We start from the raw sequence: 21,320 nt of genomic DNA on the forward strand, positions 1-21,320 counted from the left end.
CAAATGTGCTTCTGGAAGAATGGTCAAAATCTCCCATAAACACACTCCTAAACCTTGTAGAAAGTTTTTATAGCTGCTATAGCTGTAAAGAGTTTGTGCAATTCACAAACATCGCTGTGCTGCCATAGGAAACTAATAGTTGTCTGTCGCTTTCCACTGTCTCTCTCTCTCACTTGTTCTCTCTCTGTCTTTCTCTTTCTCTCTCTCACTCTCTCTCACTTGTGCAGGCTCTCACTCTCTCTGAGATATTATAACAGTAAAAATTAAACACTATTATTACTGTACCCTCACAATAATACTGGGCATTTCCGGCATAAAAATAAATTGTCATGATTTTAAGTCATTTTAAAGTGACTGACACCACTAATATAATTCAATTTTGACAATCTAATGCTGACATTTCTTTAAAAGAACTCCAACACTGAAATTAATCCGGTAATATGCTTAGGATGACTATAATGAAGATTAATTTATATTATTAAATTAATAAAGCCGAAAATGTACCGAACCATGGAGTTTATATCAAGGTGAGAACCGAAACACGAATTGTCTGTACTGTTACATCCCTAATCTCCAAGTACATTTTCATTGGCTACATATGAGCAATATGAGAACTTTACTAATGTACTAACAGTAGAGTATTATAGCATGTGGATATTTGGAGATATCCTACTCAATATAAACCTGATTGATGGGTTTAAAAGATTCATTTTTATTAGGCCTGCATTAACTCAGTTCTAAACACTGGTTTCATTCAGATGTAAAAGTTCAATTCCTCTATATTGCAGTTTTTCACCCAATTTAATTTCCAGTTGGACTTCTTCTTTTATTCACAGACAGAACCAGACCAGAGGGAAGGTGCTCAGATCTCCTTTGGGCGAAATAGAAATGTCATTTTCTTCTGGGACGTCAGGGAGCTTACTAATTTCCAGCAAAACCGTCTTGATTAGCATCCTATTTCATGGCTGCATTATGCTGAAGACATGCAGTTAACTGCCATTAGCCTGCTTGGTGGATAGCGTCTTCTTCATTATTAATGCTAAAATATGACTATCTGTCATGAAATGGCTTCGCTAAGACAAAATTGAGGGGGGAGAACTGTAGGGCCGGGTTTTAAGAAGAGACAGAACTGAAGGTGCTGCGTCGGCTGGAAAAGTGGACCGCATTTGTGCTGTTGGTTTATATGAAGGGAAGAATCGAGATTACGGTAATAGTTTAATAGTTAAAAAAGTTTAAAATACAGATAATCTTTATAATCCATAATCCATTGTAAGTAACATTTGGAATCAGAGTCAGTATTTTACTGTCTTTATTGTTACTGTAGAAAGTACAGGAAGTGGTTCAAAGTACTGTTACCAATTTAACATTAACCTTAACATTAGGCCTATCATTTTAGACAACTGTGGTCTAAATCACAGGATATACAGTGTATAGTATACTGTACAACCCGATTCACTGTTATTGTGATATTTTAAAGCCAAAAATGGCAGAAACTAAAGCTGGCACTTCACTATTATATGCAATTTTGTTTCAAGTGAGTCAGCATGCATCACTAGTGTTTAATAAAAGAAGAAATCATGTTTTAAACACTATTTGGAATTGGCCCAGACTAGCCAAGTCTGTTCAATAAATCACTCATTCAACCTTTATTTTCACTCGGGAAGAAATATTGAGGGTGACCCTCATTTACAATGTTGCCGAGCCTTTATAACAGGGGTGTCCAAACTTTTTTTGTTGGTGGCCAGAAGGAGAAATATATTTGAAGTCACGGGCCACAGACTCTGTAATAAAACAAATAATGAAATATACCACTTATAATAATACATTTTCCTGATTATTTCATTTACACACCATTTTACTTGACTTACTATCTTTATCTTTTACAGTGTTGTGTAAACTAAGATTTTTCGAACTGATTTTTAATTTCATGATGTCTCTTAATATTAAACATCTTAATCGGCAACTTTTAGACTCTTTGGCCCGTTTTTTTCTGCGCTAGAAATGCGCACTCTCTCCGCTTTTAGACTCTTTGTCCCGTTTCTGACACCTAGCGTTTAAACTTTAAATCTCACATAATAAAAACCTGCTTAACAGTGGGCCAACTTTCATTCTATTTCTGAAATACCTTGCGGGCCGCTCCAAAAAAGGAAACGGGCCACAAATGGCCCTCGGGCTGTAGTTTGGACACCCCTGCTTTATAACATCAAATGGATTGAACACATTTAATGATAATTTAGAAATAATAAAAATAAAAGAAGTACGCATTTGAAATCAACATTTAATAAAAATATATATATGTAAAACAGAAAATTCAAAAATTCCATAAAAAAAAACTAATTTGACATAAAAAGTAAAAAATGTATAAAATATAAAATAAGTAAATAGATAATAGTTAAAGTAAAGTAAAATATTAAAAATGATAAGTGATTAAATGAATAATAGAACTAAGAACAAGAATGAAAATACAAAACATTAAAATGAAACAAAAAAATAAAAGTAAAAAAAATGAATAAAATAAATAAAAAAATAAATAAATTTTATAAAATAGTAAAATAGTGTTTAAAAAAAGTAATTTAAAACAGTCACAGGCTTTCTGATGGTGATTAGAAACTAAAAGTTTAAAATGGTTCAGTGATCCCAGTTCTCCCAAACATGAGTATGAATTTGAACAGTTGAATATCCAGCACTTTAGGCACCAAAGCAAATACACTAATCTCAGCAATACGTTTTTTTTGTGTTTTTACCTGAACAAAGCACCACATCTGCTTTGAACAGATGCAAATAAACATATATACAGTTAAACGTAACAAGGATTTCTCATTTTTAACTATAAGTATGTTATATCCTGTGAGCCTAAAGCTGAAGAACAAAGTGTAGAGATTCCACATTTCTCCTGGATGCTCCTCAGCCAGCATGTGTATTATTATGTTCAGTTCCGTCAGCAGCTCACCTGATTTACCACATTTACCAATAATTTACCAAACCAGGTGTTGATTAATATGATGAGAACTAGAAATAATAACTCTATTAAACTCAGATGAGGAGGAGAGATTAGGAGATGTTTTAATTGTTTTAATGAAAAAAGGGCTGTAAAAGCTTTTTCTGCTTTTTGTAAAATTGCTGTTTGTATTTATTGTAATGCTGTAACGTGTTTTACTGAGCTAATAAACACTTACTGCACAAATAAGAAGCTTTTTCTTCACTGAAATTCACACAGATGCTTAAAACAATTGCACAGTACTGTAAAAATAGCCTAAAATGCTTTATTTCTAGTAAATCACCTAGCCAAATCTCAGCGCTAACCTGTACAGGAATAGCCAGCTTGCCAACCGTCTTGTAGTCCTTCTGGGATCTAAGCTGTCTCAATCTATCAAAGGCATTGCCAATATTTACTGTTGTTTTACCTCGTCTCTGCTGAGGGATCTTTTTAGTAGGATCTTTTTTTTTTTTTGAAGGATACCGATGCAGCAGCCCAAGAGCTTACTTTTTTATATTGTTGCTGGAGTAGAAGGGGGGGTCCGCTGGGAGCCAAATCCTGTCTTTCTTTAGAGACCTGTAATTTATTGAAATAAAGCAGCACTAAATAATACAAACACCTCAGCACTTTTTTCATAAAAAACAGCTCACATGGCATTCATTCATTTTAGAGACCACAACTTGAAATTAAAAACTTTATGAAAAAACGATGGAATGAGATTTTTAAGAATGCTAATAATAATATAATAATAATAAACCTCTCCTCATCTTCCTATTCACAGTAAAATAATGTTTGAGCAAGATTTAAAGGGGTACCCAAACTTTTGCATGCCTCTGTATGTTAGATCTTGCTGGATTGTATTGGAGTAGCAGTGTAGCTACAGTGTTGTAGAAGCTGTCAGGGTAAAATAGGCCAGTGATGGACTGTATTTAGACGACTCGGCGCTGAACAGCCTGTTTTTATGGGCCAATATGGTGACGGTAATTGGCTGGTGTGCGGAGATGTCCTCCCTAACCCCGACACCTGCGCTGCCTCTCGAGCTGCGTGTAGCGCGCCCGAGCTTTCAGTTATCATAAAGCAGCCGACACAGATGCAGCAGCGGCTGCGTTCCCTGGTGGTGTCTCACACTTATAAGCCGAGGAGCATTTTTTTATCAGTGTTTCTCTTCTCTATTCTGAAAGAACTCTTGGAAAAACATTATATTTTAAGACTTTTTAGGGAGAAGTGATACCAGAAATAAGGAAAAGAACCGATGTGTGATGTGATGAAGTGGACACTTCTAAACTGCCATACTGAAACACCTGTCATTTTAGTGTGGGAGGTTTCATGGCTAAATTGGAGCAGCCTGGTGTTCAATCTTCATTAATTGCACATTGCACCAGTAAGAGCAGAGTGTGAAGGTTCTATTAGCAGGTTAAGAGCACAGTTCTGCTCTAAATATTGCAATGCACACAACATTATGGGTGATGTACCAGAGTTCAAAAAAGGACAAATTGTTGGTGCACGTCTTGCTGGCGCATCTGTGACCAAGACAGCAAGTCTTTGTGATGCATCAAGAGCAATGGTATCCAGGGTAATGTCAACATACCACCAAGAAGGACCAACCACATCCAAAAGGATTAACTGTGGACGCTGTAAGAGGAAGCTGTCTGAAAGGGATGTTCGGGTGCTAACACGGATTGTATCCAAAAAACATAAAACCTTGGCTGATCCAATCACGACAGAATTCAATGTGCACCTCAACTCTCCTGTTTCCACCAGAACTGTCCGTCACCACAATCAATTATTGTGCTCTAAAACCAGGTGTTTCAGTTTCATTGTCCAACCCCTGTACATAAATCTACCTGACATAAAAAGATCTAACACAAAATCATATTTTCACAGCCTTGTGTTATGACTTCTCCCTTCATTCAATGGCATTTATTATAAGTTTACTTAAGCGTCTTGAAGCTCTGCTACAGAGCTTCCAATCCAATTTTAAATAAAAAAATTACGCCCAATTAAAGAACATATTACAGACTTTCATTTTAGTTTAGATTCTAAGGCTCACCATTAATTAATATCTATTTCCTGATCTATTTTCATACATATAACATATCAGATTATAAGGCGCATTTTAAGCAACACTAGTAAGGAAAAGGGGTATCGCCACGTTTTCCTCAGTGGTGAGTACTGTAAAGCTAAGCTTAGCTAAGTAAACAGAACTGTAATTCTTAAAAAAACATTTTCTTTCAAAGTCAAACGAGTGTTGGATGTTAATCTACACATATTTACACAGTTAGCAGCAGGCTACAGGCAGATAATACTTACCTCTGAACAGCGAAAGAGTTAGCACTTAGCACAGTTATTGGCTAATGCTAGTTTTGCTCCAGCAGTGCAAGCCACAGTTAACGCTTTTAAACAGGTTTTTTAATGCAACGTGCAGCACAGATGTAGGCAGTGAACGCAGCACGGACCGCGCTCTTAGTGTGTAAACAGCATGGAGCAGCAGAGGCAATGTGTTTTGTTTAGCAGTATATTACAATATAATACTGACTAATATATCTGATCAATCTGTGGCTTATCAGCAGTTTAGCTCAATAAAAAAAGGAGTATATATGATAGCTGGGTCGGATAAAGACCAGATTACAGTGGAAGTTGGGGTAAAACTTGGTGGCGTAATTTATTGTGGTAAAAAATACTCCAAATTAATCATGTGTGTTATTGCTTTACCGTTGACAGCCCTAGTAAAAATGTAAATTAAATAAAAAAATCTGATAATAAAACAAAATAAATCCCAAGAATCAAATTCTGAATATCTGATTTTGTGGTGGAAGTGGGTCCCACTTTTGTCTCTGCTTAAAAAAACTCAACATAACAACTCAAGCAAACCAGCAGATCATCAAACCTCTCAAACCTCTGCCTGGATCTGAACCCCTGAGTCTGTTCTGTAGGTCTGTGTTAATTTGGCAGTGGGATTCCTGAGGTTCACACTCCTCCACTCCGGTCCGTCTCCCACTCAGGTAGCAGATGAAAGAGCTGAGAACTCCCCACCCAGACCTGCCAGGCCTCAGTGTCTCGTCCCACGGGGAACATGAATAATTCAGGAGCTACGAAGCTCTAAAAGCGTAACCCCATTCTGCGATTACTCTGCTTTTTGCTTTCCGACTGAAGGGGCGAAAAAAAGGAGGAGCGAAAGAAAAGGGGGGTGAGCATCTGCCTTCCTCTGCTCCTCGCAGGGTCTTTCATATGATCCACTTATCTTATTACATGCTTGAGGTCAGGGCTGTTGTAAGACGGCTGGAAAGCACTTACGGCTCAAAGAGGCAGTCATGCTTATAGTTCATCTTATTTCCATGCAAATATCGCAGGAGGACTGGATACCAGCTGAAATTCAGCAGCCAGACTGGGTAGAAGTGTGTGTGTGAGAGTGTAAAAGTGTAAGTGTGTGGGTGTGTGTGTGTGTGTGTAAAAGTGTAAGTGTGTGTGTAGAGAGAGAGAAAGAGAGTGTGTATCGTATGAATGTAATAATGTATTGTGGATGTGTATAGTCAGATAGAACCCACCAGAACACAGCAAAATCAAGCAGAACACAGCAGAGTCCAGTAGAACACAGCAGAACCAAGTAGAATACAGCAGAACCAGGTAGAACAGAACACATCAGAACACAGCAGAACTAAGTACAAAATAGCAGAACCAAGTAGAATACAGCAGAACCAGGTAGAACACAGTAGAACACATCAGAACACAGCAGAACTAAGTAGAACACAGCAGAACCAAGTAGAACCGCCCAGAGTCCAGTAGAACGCAGCAGAACCAAGTAGAACAGAGCAGAACCAAGTAGAATCCACCAGAACATAGCATAATCAAGTAGAACACATTAGAACCAAGTAGAACACAGCAGAACCAAGTAGAACACAGCAGAACCAAGTAGAATACAGCAGAACACAGTAGAACACATTAGAATACAGCAGAACCAAGTAGAACACAGCAGAACCAAGTACAACACAGCAGAACCAAGTACAACACAGCAGAACACAGTAGAGCACAGCAAAATCACAGAACCAAGTAGAACCGCCCAGAATCAAGTAGAACCCACCAGAACCAAGTAGAACACAGCAGAATCAAGTAGAACACAGCAGAACCAAGTAGAATCCACCAGAACATAGCATAATCAAGTAGAACACATTAGAATCAAGTAAAACACAGCAGAACCAAGTGGAACACAGCAGAACCAAGTAGAACACATTAGAATACGGCAGAACCAAGTAGAACACAGCAGAACACATTTGAATCATGTAGAACACAGCAGAAACAAGTAGAACACAGCAGAACCAAGTAGAATCAAGTAGAACACAGCGGAACCAAGTACAACACAGCAGAACACAGTAGAGCACAGCAAAATCAAGTAGAACACAGCAGAACCAAGTAGAACACAGCAGAACCAAGTAGAACCAAGTAGAACTGAGCAGAACACAGCAGAATCAAGTAGAACACAGTAGAATCAAGTAGAACTGAGCAGAACACAGTAGAACACAGCAGAATCAAGAAGAACACAGTAGAACCCACCAGAACCAAGTAGAACATAGCAGAACCAAGTAGGACCCACCAGTGGTGGAGTCTCATTTTAATTTACAGACACTTTTTTTTACTTACAGACACTTTTTTGCACTATAAGGTGCACCGGATTGTAAGGCCCATTTTAAGAGACACTACAAGGAACTTAACTATAAGGAATTCAGCAGGTCTCACCACTGAGTGGTTGTGGGTTGTGGTTTAATTCCACTTGATGCTGGTGATCTTCAGGCCCTCAGGTGGCTCTGCAGTAAAACCATTAAAAAAGGGCTATAATGGTTCTGTACTGTAAATCACAGCATGAGCTCAGGAACACTTCCAGAAATCTTTACTGTCTGTGAGCACAGTTCACCATGCTGTAATCCGTGCAATTTAAAGCTGGATCATGCAGAGAAAAGCCATATGTGCACACAATCCAGAAATGCTGCCTGTCTTCTCTGGGCTGAAGCCAATTTACAATAGACTGAGGCAAAAAGGAAAAGTGTATGCTGTAAACTCACGAGCAGAGGGAGCATCAAGCTTGTTATCAGCACACAGTTTAAAAGCCTGCAGCTCTGAAGGTATGAGTAGCTGCATTAGTGGCGTGAGGTTTTAGGATAACACAACGTTTCTTTCAGGGAAGGTCTTGCATATATCAGCAAGACAATGCTAAACCACACACTGCATCCATCACTACAGCATCACACTGCAGAAGAAGAGTCTGGTTGTTAAACTGACATGACTGCAGACCAGAACTTTCACCAGTAGAAACATTTGATGCATCAAGAAAATCCAGCAAATCCTCCATCAGGCAACATTGGAACTGGGTTGAGCTGTGTTCTTATGGGTTCTACTTAATTCTGCTATGTTATACTTGGTTTTGCTGTGTTCTGGTGGGTTCTGCTGTGTTTTGATGGGTTCTGCTGTGTTTTGGTGGGTTCTGCTGTGTTTTGATGGGTTCTGCTGTGTTTTGATGGGTTCTGCTGTGTTTTGGTGGGTTCTGCTGTGTTTTTGTGGGTTCTGCTGTGTTTTGGTGGGTTCTGCTGTGTTTTGATGGGTTCTGCTGTGTTTTGGTGAGTTCTGCTGTGTTTTTGTGGGTTCTGCTGTGTTTTGATGGGTTCTGCTGTGTTTTGGTGGGTTCTGTTGTGTTTTGATGGGTTCTGCTGTGTTCTATTTGATTCTGCTATGTTCTACTTGGTTCTGCTGTGTTTTACTTGATTCTGCTGTGTTATACTTGGTTCTGCTGTGTTCTACTTGGTTCTGCTGTGTTTTGGTGGGTTCTGCCGTGTTTTGATGGGTTCTGCTGTGTTCTGCTGTGTTTTGGTGGGTTCTGCTTTGTTTTGATGGGTTCTGCTGTGTTTTGGTGGGTTCTGTTGTGTTTTGATGGGTTCTGCTGTGTTTTGGTGGGTTCTGCTGTGTTTTGATGGGTTCTGCTGTGTTTTACTTGAGTCCGCTATGTTCTACTTGATTCTGCTATGTTCTACTTGATTCTGCTATGTTCTACTTGGTTTTGCTGTGTTTTGTTGGGTTCTGGTGGGTTTTGCTGTGTTCTACTTGATTCTGCTATGTTGTACTGTGTTGTGCTGTGCTCTGGTGGGTTCTGCTGTGTTCTACTGTGTTTTGCTGTGTTTTGTTGAGTTCTGCTATGTTCTGGTGAGTTCTGCTGTGTTCTGCTGTGTTTCTGGAGATGAAGGTTCAGGCTGCTCCTCCTCGGAGCTCCTAATTCTCAAACCGCTACAGACTGAATGAACCTGCTCGCCTCGCGCCTCCGTTTATATAGCCTTCTAAACATAGCTCGCGCTCCGGACCAGCTATAGCCCCGCCCCTTCTTCGATCCTGGGCTGCGAACCCCGCCCGCCTGATCCTCCCGGCCAACGACAGTTCGTCCGCCCCTTTTCCTTCCTTATATGGCTACGCACGGGCTGTGACAGACAGGCCGGCGCGCGCCACGCCCCCCTCCTCTCCTCCTCGCGCCGCGTCTGTCACCCGCGCGCGCATTCCAAACACGCTGGTGCAGGTGGAAGGAGAGGAGGAGAGAAAATACCCGGATTGTGGAGTTTTTAATCTCGCTGTGTTTATTTTTACATTTTATTTGTTTTGCGTATTTTTAACTAAATTGGTCGTTTATGGCGCCAAAACTGGGGTGAAACGCTCTCGCGGGAGAACAGAGGAGAAAAACGCTTAACCGCTCAGTTAAAGCCTCTCTCTCTCTCTCTCTCTCTCTCTCTCTCTCTCTCTCTCTCTCTCTCTCTTCATTTCTATCTATCGCTTTCTCTTATTGTTTATTTCTGTATTTTTCTTTCTATAAGTCTCTCTAATTTTTTATTTCTCCCTTTCTAATTCCCTAAGTGTCTCTGTCTATCTCTCTTCTTTTCTATCAGTCTCTCTCTCTCTCTCTCTCTCTCTCTCTCTCTCTCATCATGGACGTTTTGGCGAATTACAGTATATTTCAGGAGCTGCAGCTCGTGCACGACACCGGCTATTTCTCGGCCATGCCGTCTCTGGAGGAGAACTGGCAGCAGGTCAGAGCGAATTTATCTTTTTATTCTATTTTTAATTTTAGTTTTTATCTTATTTCTATTTTCTCCCATAGTAACTTTCTTAGCGCTACATTTTATGTTTTCCACCCGTTTTCACAAAAAGCTCCGCCCCTCGCTGCTGTAATTGGCGGACAAACGTTCCATTGACGGTTTGACGTTTGAGATTGCGTGAGTTAGCCAATCAGAACGCAGTGATGTGGTGGGACTTGCCGGAAAACGGGTGTAAAAATCAAAGCGTTTAACTTTTTTATTTTTAATTGTTTGAATTTGAAGTGCACATTTTATACACTCTGACTATATATACTCTGATTTACATTCCGACTGTTTTTTATTTATTTTTTGTTCTCTAATAAATATATATATTTTTTTTATGAATTATATTTTGAGTTTTCAACCCGTATTAATAAGCCCCGCCCTCTTAATGTTGTGATTGTTTGACAGATCCGTTCCATTGGCGGTTTGACGTTTTAAAACTCGTGTGAATCAGAGTACGCACTGCTAGCCAATAGGAGTGCGGTGGGGGTGGGACTTTCCGGAAAACGGGTGTCAAAACAAAAAATAATTGTGCAATTTTGAAATGCACGTTTTAATATTTTCTGACTGTATATTTCGCTTTTAGATAATAAAACAGACCCTTTTATTTTTGTATTATTTCTTTCTTTCTTTGTTTGGGTGGGGTTTTTGTTCAATCAGCTTTTTGTTTGGACTTTGTTGGGCTGCAAAATAGTTCAAATTGATCGAGTTTTAAGGTTCACGTTTTATGATTTCTGACTGAATGTTTTATATAGATTTTTAAAAATTATATTAATTGTGGAACTTTCTTTTTTTTTTTTTTTTACCACAAACTACTAGCCAATAACAGTGCAGTAACAGTGTGACTGGAGGAGGTGGCCAATATGGAAATAATTTGTTGTATTGTAAAAGTGCTGTTATTGTGATAATATGTAAAATCTTGGTCTACATGTCAAAATTGAATTGTCTTAATACCATATAATTCACCCCTAGTGTCACCCCTAGTTTTTTTTTTTTTGTAATTGTGCCAATTAGAAGTTTATGTTTAATATTTTCTGACAATGTTTTTTGTGGATTTAATGGATTGATGTTTGGATAGATTATATGTAGTTAAATTGTTTCCTCCAGCAGGGTGCAGTAGTAGAAACTGTATTAAAAATCAGTCAATCTATTAATTAACTGATAAAATATTTATTTAATATCTCGTCTCTGTTTATTGGGATTTGTGTACACCCCCTTTATCCTTTTGTGATCTGGTTATACGTTACATACGTAACATTAAATGCGAAAATCAGAAAATGCAAGCGTGTGTCTAGTAGCCATGGGGTTGTGCATGCTGTAAATAGGCGTATGCCCATGTGCATATATGTTTGTGTGTGTGTGTTTAGAGGTCGAGCGAGCATTGCTGACAGAAGTTGGAGCAAGTGTGTTTTTCATTACACTGAAATAACGATAATGTTAACGCAGCTGCTGCACACATCTGCACATCAGGGCTGGACTGCACGTGCAAGCGTTTGATTGGCGGTCAGGGTGATGAGGGGGGGTGTTGAAGACGCTGACATGAAGAAATGGTGTTAGAATGGGGGCTACAGAGTGGAGGATGTGGGTCAGTGTGTATGGAATAGTAGGGGGGTCACTGAGCATTTGCATGTGTTGCACATATGAGCATAATGTGCCTATGTGTGTGTGTGTGTGTGTGTGTATGAGCCACATGTATGTCTGTATGTCCCATATGCATATATATGTACATGTATATATGTATGTATGTGGGGGTGGGTGTGTGTGCTTGAGGCAGAGGCAGCACTTGGCATTGCTGTGGCCTTCAAAACCAGCTGAGTGCGTACAGGAGATGTTCTACAGGCGTTTGACCCCAGAACCCTCATTGTTCTCCAGCACTTATACTGAAGTACACTCAGCATGAAGAGTTACGCTTAAAAAAAACATATGAGTGGAATAAACCAGCTTTACCAAGCGTTTAATATTCCCAGTGAATGCCTCATGTCGAAAACCAGCACTCAAACCCTTCATTAGCTTCTACTTCTGCTGACAGGTGGTGTTCATGAAGCTATATTAGCTTTTCATCACATAAAATCATAAAATGGTATTTGGGTTTAATTTATTTTATTCAATTCATTCAACATCAGAATACCCTTTCTATAGTAATATGATTATCATAACAGAGACAAAAATGTTATAAATAAAATATTATTAATTGCATATTGTGATAGGATTATTCTATTTCAACCTACTGCAAGAAAATTAAAATTTTATTTTATTATTGCATATGATATAATATGGCACACCCTTAACTGAGATATTAAAAAATACTAAATAATAAGAATTTTATCAGGTTTGTAACAGAAGTCAATGATCCAGAATTTCATTATACTAATAATAATGCACTCCAAATATCTCCATATATCCAGGATTAAAGTAAAATAGATGATACTGGACAGATATAATCTGTCTCTAGTAGATATATAATGGTAAATAAGAACAGTGTGAATTTGTCTTTTGATAAAAACAGCAAAAAAGTAGAACCCTGATGTGATAATTAGGGGTGGGTGATACGGCACCATATTTCACGGTACAATATCGTTCACCATATTCACAAATGTTGGCGATATTATCGCATACGATACAATATATGATATGGCACACCCCTAACTGAGATCTTAAAAAATACTAAATAATAAGAATTGTATCAGATTTGTAACAGAAGTCAATGATCTAGAATTTTATGATACTAACAATAATACACTCCATATATCCAGGATTAAAGTAAAATAAATGATACTGGACAGATATAATCTCTAGTCTCTAGTAGATATATAATGGGAAATTATGAGAACAGTGTGAATTTTTCTTTTACTGAAAACAGTAAAAAAGTAGCACCTTGATGTGATAACTAAGGGGTGGGTGATATGACACCATATTTCAGGGTACAATATCATTCACCATATTCACAAATGTTGGCGATATTATTGTGTATGATACAATATATGATATAGCACACCCCTAACTGAGATATTAAAAAAAATACAAGAAATTTATCAGATTTGTAACAGAAGTCAATGATCCAGAATTTCATGATACTAATAATAATACACTCCATATATCCAGGATTAAAGTGAAATAAATGATACTGGACAGATATAATCTCTAGTCTCTAGTAGATATATAATGAGAAATGAGAACAGTGTGAATTGTTCTTATGATAAAAACAGTAAAAAAGTAGAACCCTGATGTGATAATTAGTGGTAGGTGATATGGCACCATATTTCAGGATATAATATCGTTTACAGTATTAAAAAAAAATTGGCGATATTATTGTGTACGATACAATATGATATATGATATATGATATAGCACACCCCTAACTGAGATATTTACAAAAATACAAGACTTTTATTAGATTTGTAACAGAAGTTAACAAGAAATGAGAACAGTGTGAATTTTTCTTTTGCTGAAAACGGCAAAAAGTAGAACCCTGATGTGATAACTAAGGGGTGGGTGATATGGCACCATATTTCAGGGCATCATATCGTGTGTTGTTTTACCTGATATGGCAACATACGGTTTCCATAACTGTCGTCAAATATTACAATCAAACGCATCACACCAGCGCTTCTAGAATTCCGTGAATTATTGGTAGACTTTTTTTTCCAGATATGGGTCACAAGTGTCTACCGGTGATTTACGGCAGTTATAAATATAAATATATATATATAAGCAGCTCTAGCGTGGCTCAGTCAGGAGGTGTGCTGCTTCGTTTCAGCAGACATCAAAAGCCACTCAGTCACAGTCTGAACTGAGCCGGCAGAGCAGAAAACGCTGACTGTCACCTTGAAGTGGCAGCCGGTGAGACTCGTCTGCTGCCGTGTGGAAGGTTAAGAAGTGTGATGGTGGGGCAGAAAGTGGTGCAGACATTACCGTTTCCCCCTAGCTGAGGCCGTGGACCCGCTCCGGAGCTCCTGGGACGCTGCGGTGTATCAGACTATTTCAGGACGCTTTTGTCTCTCTGTTTCTATTTTTAAGACTTGAGGGAACTTGAAACGTCTTTTGTTCTCACTGCATCCATTCCAAACTGTCGGGATATTTTTGGATCAGGAGATGCACGTGGCGATGGAAGCTCACCGTAGCTGCAACACTGTGCTGTGCTGTGCTGTGCTGTGCTGGTGGAGAGGGTTTAGAAGATGCCCCCCTCCTCCCTGCATCAGCACCACTCCACAGCAGGCTGTAGATCAGAGCCTGGGCCTGCTGTGCCCTGAACCTGGTGACACTCTCCACCAGCAGTGAGGATTCAGCGTTATTCCTCTAGAGCCGAGATGTTAAAAAGATTTCCCAGCCTGAGTAAAGAAGCATTTTGGAGCATAGCTGTGAGGATTTGCTTACTTTAAATAAGTGCTTTTAAACCTTTTATGGGCTGGACCTTCAGACTTTTCAGTTTGGTCCAAACCAAAAAGACCCATGCAGGTGTGAAAGGTTCTTAATCCATTTAATCCAAATTTCACACCTGTAGTTGGTTTCTATGATCCGGATCAGTTGAGGAGTTTGATTATCTGAAGCGTTTCTCCCTCTATTTGGTTTGGTTTCACACAGGTATAAACCTAAACGCACCAAAATGTGCACCAACAAACCATGTGAGCACATCTTAGTCTCCTCCATTTGGTCAGAACTGTCTGGTGCGAAAGCAAGAAAGTAAATACAGTAATTATAGAGAAGATTCTGTGTTCCAGTATGTATATCTGTGCAGTGTGAAGCTGTTTTAAAACAGAACGCTGAAACATTGCTGCTGCGCTTTTAAACACAGTTTAAAACGTTTTTCAATAGTAGGCGCAGCGCAGATGTCCTGTGCTGCAAGCAGTGAACGCTGCACGTGTAAACAGCATGGAGCAGCAGAAGCAGTATTTGTTTAGAGCTGTGGTAATTAGCATCATCTGGCTCTTATATCAGATTAAACTGCACCTTTTCAGCAGTTTAGCTAAAAAAAAAGGTGAATATTACATATCTGGATCGGAGCGAGACCAGATAATGTTCTCACCACAAGTTACCAAGTAGCAGATCTTGATCCGGTTGTTTTGATTACTTTTTATATCCATCATATTTAGCAATATTGGAATATTTTCTTAAAAACTAACTTGACTGTTCTCACCATTCTTCTTCTCTGAAGAAGCCCAACTTGCAATTGGCCACCTTAAATACCTTTTCTTATGATTGGATACACCTGGCTATGAAGTTCAAAGCTCAATGAGGCTACCAAACCAACCAAAGTCAGTAAAAAGTAGTTGGGAGTATTCAAATCAATAAAATGATAAGGGTGCCCATACTTTTGCACCGGTCAAATTTTGGTTTAATGCATATTGCACATTTTCTGTTAGTACAATAAACCTCATTTCAATCCTGAAATATTACTGTGTCCATCAGTTATTAGATATATCAAACTGAAATGATTGTTGCAAACACCCAAATATTTACAACTAAAAATGATTAAGATTAATAGGGGTGCCCAAACTTTTTCATATGACTGTAATTGTCTGTTTTAACACTCATTTAGTTATTTTGCAGGCCTATGTGCTTAGTAATGCTTTTAGTTATGCTTTAAAAAAGTAAATTTATGGAACAATACATTTTAATACATTATAAGTGTTGCATAAATAAGGCTGTTTGTAGACCTGTCACGATATGATTTTTTTGTGGATGATATATTGGTCCCAGAAATTATTGCGATATAAGATTTTTTTGTCATTTTAAAACCATTAAATGCCGCTGACATAATGATAACAGAATAGCACAAAAAAACAATCATATGCTTTTAAAGATTAAAAAAAATTAAATGAATCATAGTTTCGTAATGATACACTTTTTTCTTAACCTTCTGCAGTTCACACTGTGTGCAAAGAATTGGTCAGATTTTTTAAGCAGAATCGGCTAAAATACTGTTCACTATTATATATGTGTACAAACATACAAATAAACACAATAGACAATATCACGATTATTATATATTATTGAGGTCATGTTCATTTATTGTACGATAAATTGATAATGTAATTATTGTGACAGGCCCAGCTGTGTGCCTACAAGCTTAGGAAATATAGATGCAAATTTCTTATTGCATTGCAAAAAAACAAATAAATGTAATTAAACTAAAGTACTACATAAGCAAAGGTCACATGACAAATGTATCTTATTATTATTATTTTTTTTTTCATTAATTAACATTTTCTCACTCAGGTACCTGTCTCACCTTATTCATTGTGATAGAAATGCATGTAATTAAAATTCTGTGTATTATGCATTTGTAATAATAATAATAATAATAATAATAATAATAATAATAATAATAATAGTTTAGAGAGTAATATATGTAGAAAATAATCTAATAAAATGTATCATTATATGTATTGTATCGCAGAGTTCCTGCTAATACCTACAGGTCTAGTATAAATCAGTTTAATCCGTTTATTCCTGTATATAAGTGTGATATGATACTGATACGCTGAAGTTCGAGTCAGGTCAGTATGTGATATTTTTCTCAGTCTTCTGGGTTCAGAGCTCATTTCGATTGTTTCGTGTTTCGACTGTTCCTCTATTCACAGCTCTGCCCTGCAGCTACAGTATTGAACAGCCTTGTAACTGATACAGTAATGACTCTCCCGATGTTCCTAATGATTAGCCCAGGGCTAGCACAGCGCTTTGTGTGTTTTACAGAGGCCACTGCTCCAAAGAACAGGACCCACATTTATCAACTTGCACAAAGAACGAGTGCTGATCTCAGATCTGAACACCTCGTCAGGAAATCCTATTTGTCAGGACGGTAGAGGTTAAAGGAGTTTCTGGCTCCTGCAGTTTTACTCTGAGGAACTGGCCTGGCTCGCTTTACTGAACGCTGGATAAGCAAAAAAAAATCTCCAACCGATCTGAATTAATTTTATGGCCAACATACTAATGGTAATAACTGTATATATACTGTATGTATGGATGATATAATTTTAGAAAGCAGTAGTTTTGATGAGACAGTGCTTTACTTTTCTACATTTCTTTATAAACCTACCTAACCATCATTAAAAATTAAAACATATAGTTGCTGAAATAAATTATGTGGACAAAAGTGTTGGGACTCCTACTCATTGCTTGTTTGTAGAGATGGGAAGATCGTTCAGCTGTGTATCGGTATTGGACGATTTTCAGCCAAAATACACAATCAGCTGATATTTCTCAAAAGAATAAAAATCCAACTAACCAGATAAAACACTTCTCTACAGCGCATCTTTCAGCCCATACAGAGAGTAGCAGAGCTAACAAACACCACTAACTACATACATACCAAACACTGCAGCAGTAAATGATGCAGAGTATTTTATTAAACAATATATATATATATATATATATATATATATATATATATATATATATATATATTTTTTTTTTTTATATATATATATATCAATTTGGGACTTACTTTACTGTTAGGAGTACACATAATATCAAACATTATGGTTTTAAATTAAGGCTTTGATTACTATTGGGTTTACTTTGTCCCACAAAATTACACATGGCTTCCTTTTTTTAAATTGTTCCATAAACACTATAAATGGACCTGAAATACTTAATGTTTAAGTATTTAAAAAGATATACATTTTTCAAAAGCTCTATTATACAAGTCAGACACACGTTAATATCAGTTTATTATATATTTTTAAAGACATTAGAGGAATTACTGTATTAAAATCAGCCACAGTTCCCTTCTTTCTCCAGTTAACAAATACATTCAGTTCAGTGTGCATTAATATTATTAGTTTTAGGGAGTTTAATCTCTTGTTCTGAATAAATGACCGTTTCTGGGCTCGTCTGGAGCACGAGAGGAACATTTCTCCGAGCTGTGGATCGAATGTGCATTTCCAGTCTGTATTCATGTCTAGTCTCCAGTCACTGCAGTGTGTTAGCTTTTTATGCTAACTGGCTAGCTAGCGTTATCTAGCTAGCTGTGGTCTTCTTCAGTGGCGCTGTTCTACACTGTGTGCTTCTGCACAGCGCTCCACAGCGCCTCTAGTGGTATGAGAAAAATCCATACCTCTTCCAGTATACCATACAAACCGGTATAGCACCCAGCACTAGGACAGACATTAATTAGCAACAGTTTAAAACAGCTTTAGAATTGGGTCTTTGAGCTCCATAACCCACAAATGCAACACCAACCCGCAACCCACCCCCCCAGTTCACATGTTTTGCCTATGTATACATGTGAAATCCACCAATGCTTCAAAAATAAATTAGATACCGTATATAAAACACTGACATCGCACCTTCCAGAAGATAAGACCCATTCTCAGACATTTTCAGCTGCAGCCGCTTGTTTTATACCATGTTGAGCGAAACCCCTGAGTGGATCTGATAGAGAGAGCTCATAGCTCAGTGTGGGTGATGAGGACTGACAGCAGATTCACTCCATGTTTATTTCTCCTCTATAGACCTTCACAACCTGCCCAACAACACTTTCGAGCTCAGGGAGTTCAAAATAATCAGAAACGACTGCTGGATTACCTGTCCGTAACCTTTCTGTCTGTCAGCACTGCCTGAACTAAGCACTACTGGCTCCAGACCAGGGACTAGGACTAAATACAGGTTTCATCCATACTGAACTTTGCAATAGGGGTGGGCGATATGATCCTAAAACAATATCAATTGGCGATATGAATTTAAAACACTGAATTTAAAAAAATATTTCAAAAATGCACTACACTGCAACAAAATGAAATTTAAATTTTATAATAGCATACAATATGATATTGCACACCCCTATTTTTAAATATTAAAAAAAATATATATATCATCCACTATATCATGATACTAATAATAATGCACTCCTAGTGCTAATTAAGGGTGGGAGATATGGATCGATATTTTAGGGTATAATATTGCTCACCATATTCAAAATTGTTGGTGATATTATTGAATAAGATACAATATAGCACACTCCTACTCTGCACAGCTGAACGTCACTGAATTGCCATCACTGCAGGCCACCGCTGCTGAGACAGTATGGTTGTATACTGTATATATATATGTTATGTAATCCTCCAGAGGATGCAGCTGCCTGTAATGCAGTGGAAGCTTAGCATCAGCTGGACTAGTTCTTCTCCTGAGGTGCTCACAGTATAGAATCTTAAAGCCGAGGCTCGAACAGACAGTGCTAACACTGAATTATATTTACATTACACTCATGAAATATCGAAATACTGCTGTATACAGTGCAGGCAGTGATGGAAAGAACCGACAGGGAGAGCCGACATATGATAGGTTTAATTTTATTTTTTTAACTCTACTCACACAAATAAAATAAGTGTTTAGCATCACTTATCACGCTCAGTTTCAGTGTACTTGGTTTACTATACAGGTTCCAAAGGGGTAGTATAGGATAGAAGGATAAGATAGCATTGTTAGCTGATCTAACTTAGCTTTAGGTTGTTTACCAAAACACTAGCTGCCTTTCTATGTGCAACTTTCACTCATGTGATTAGAGTAGCAGTAAATGCTCCTAAGGTAAATGTGTGACTAGAATAGCACTGCTGAGGTTGGTTTATAAATATAATAATACTGCTGTGGTAAATGTATGTTTTTAATAGCGCTGCTGATGTAGATTTATAATTGTAACAGCACTATTAAGGTAAATCATTGATTAAAATAGCTGCTGAGGTGAACTAATAATTACAAAAATACTGCTGAAGTAAATGTATGATTATAATAGCACTGCTGAGGTAAATTCATAATTAGAATAGCACTGCTGATTTAAATCTTTGATTATAATAGCACTGCTGAGGTCAATTTATGATTATAATAGCACTGCTGAGATAAATGTATTATTATAATATCATTGCTATAGTAAATGTATGATTGGAATAGTATTGCTGAGGTAAATTAGAATAACAATACTGAGGTAAATGTATGTTTAGAATAGCACTGCTAAAGTAAATTCATAATTAAAATGGCACTGCTGGGATAAATGTATGATAAGAATAACACTGCTGAGGCAAATGTATAATTAAAATAGCACAGGTGAGGTAAATGAATGATTATAGTAGCATTACTATAGTACATTTTTTATTAGCATAGAACTTCTGAGATCATGATAAGAATCGCGCTGCTGCTGTTACATTTTGCCTATTTAATGTATTCAGTGGAGAAAAAAGTGTGAAAATGAATAAAAATCTGTCTGCATTCAGACCAAATGTTTAATTTTCTTTTTCATTTCCATCCAAAAAATGTTAATTGTGGTGCATCTCTGTTTTAGACAAGCCTTTTAGCCTGAACCTCAGGGACTTGGTGGCCATATTTAATGTGCTGGATCTCCCGAGGTGTCTTTGGCAGGGTCAGAAACCAGAATGAGGCGTTTTGTCCTCTGTGTGCCCTTGTTTCCCATGGTAACCAAGCAAATAGAGACTTTTTATTTCAGAGAATCACCCTTAACATTTTAGCAGGGGAAGTTTAACAGCTGTTAGAGTTTAGCTGCTACATAGTGAGCTCTGCTTCTACTGTATTACAGGGTTGGGCTACGAGGTCACAAACATATTTAATACAAGTATGTTTACCCAAATGCTGCCAGATATACAGACAAGGATTTGTTCTTCATTGTATTCAGAAATTTGCCAAAACATAACTCAGAACAAAGCAAGTCTAGCTAATGCTCTTTTCCTTAACCAGCAAGTTCAGATTCTACTCCACTCTCTGCACATTAGCTGCTTTTTCACTAAAGGACTAAACATTGCTAATGCAGTGTTAGCATTAGCATTAAACAAGTTCAGAACCCAACATGCGAACACAATCTGAGCGTCATTTGATGAGTCCAGATGCTGACATGCTAACATGGCGTTAGCGTCATTTGACAAGCCCATATACCAACACGCTAACACTGTGTTAGCAACATTGGACAAGATTGGATATGGCATTCTAACATGGTGTTAGCAATGTTGGATGATGCTAGTAGTAATATGGGAGACTGGTAGCTGGCTTAGCATTTAGCTAGCTAGTACGCTTTGTTTCACCAGTTATCATGCAGGACTGTGACTGTTAAGGGTAGATACTGATAAAAAATTACATTGCAAACGTTCTTTTTTTGGCGATATATATCGCGATATTAAACAATGCAGGACCCATGATGTCACTAGCCCTGCCCCCACCCGCACGCTGTCTCACATCCGGACCAACCAAGAGCTGAGTCAGTGCCGAGCTCTCAAAACAGCAAAACAACAGTAATC

General features: G+C 37.8%; 1 protein-coding gene across 1 annotated transcript in view; it reads left to right on the plus strand.

Annotated features, from left to right (window-relative positions):
• The first annotated feature begins 9,499 nt into the window (after window positions 1–9,499).
• The window catches only part of LOC125789957 (Krueppel-like factor 7), a 57,633-nt gene continuing 45,812 nt past the window's right edge, over window positions 9,500–21,320 (plus strand). Inside the window, exon 1 of the mRNA XM_049473068.1 lies at window positions 9,500–10,032. Coding sequence (XP_049329025.1) covers window positions 9,931–10,032 — 102 coding nt within the window. The 5' untranslated portion in view covers window positions 9,500–9,930. The remainder of the gene's footprint in view (window positions 10,033–21,320) is intronic.

The sequence above is a fragment of the Astyanax mexicanus genome, unplaced genomic scaffold (genome assembly GCF_023375975.1).
Source record: "Astyanax mexicanus isolate ESR-SI-001 unplaced genomic scaffold, AstMex3_surface scaffold_33, whole genome shotgun sequence".
Taxonomy (NCBI): Eukaryota; Metazoa; Chordata; class Actinopteri; order Characiformes; family Acestrorhamphidae; genus Astyanax; species Astyanax mexicanus.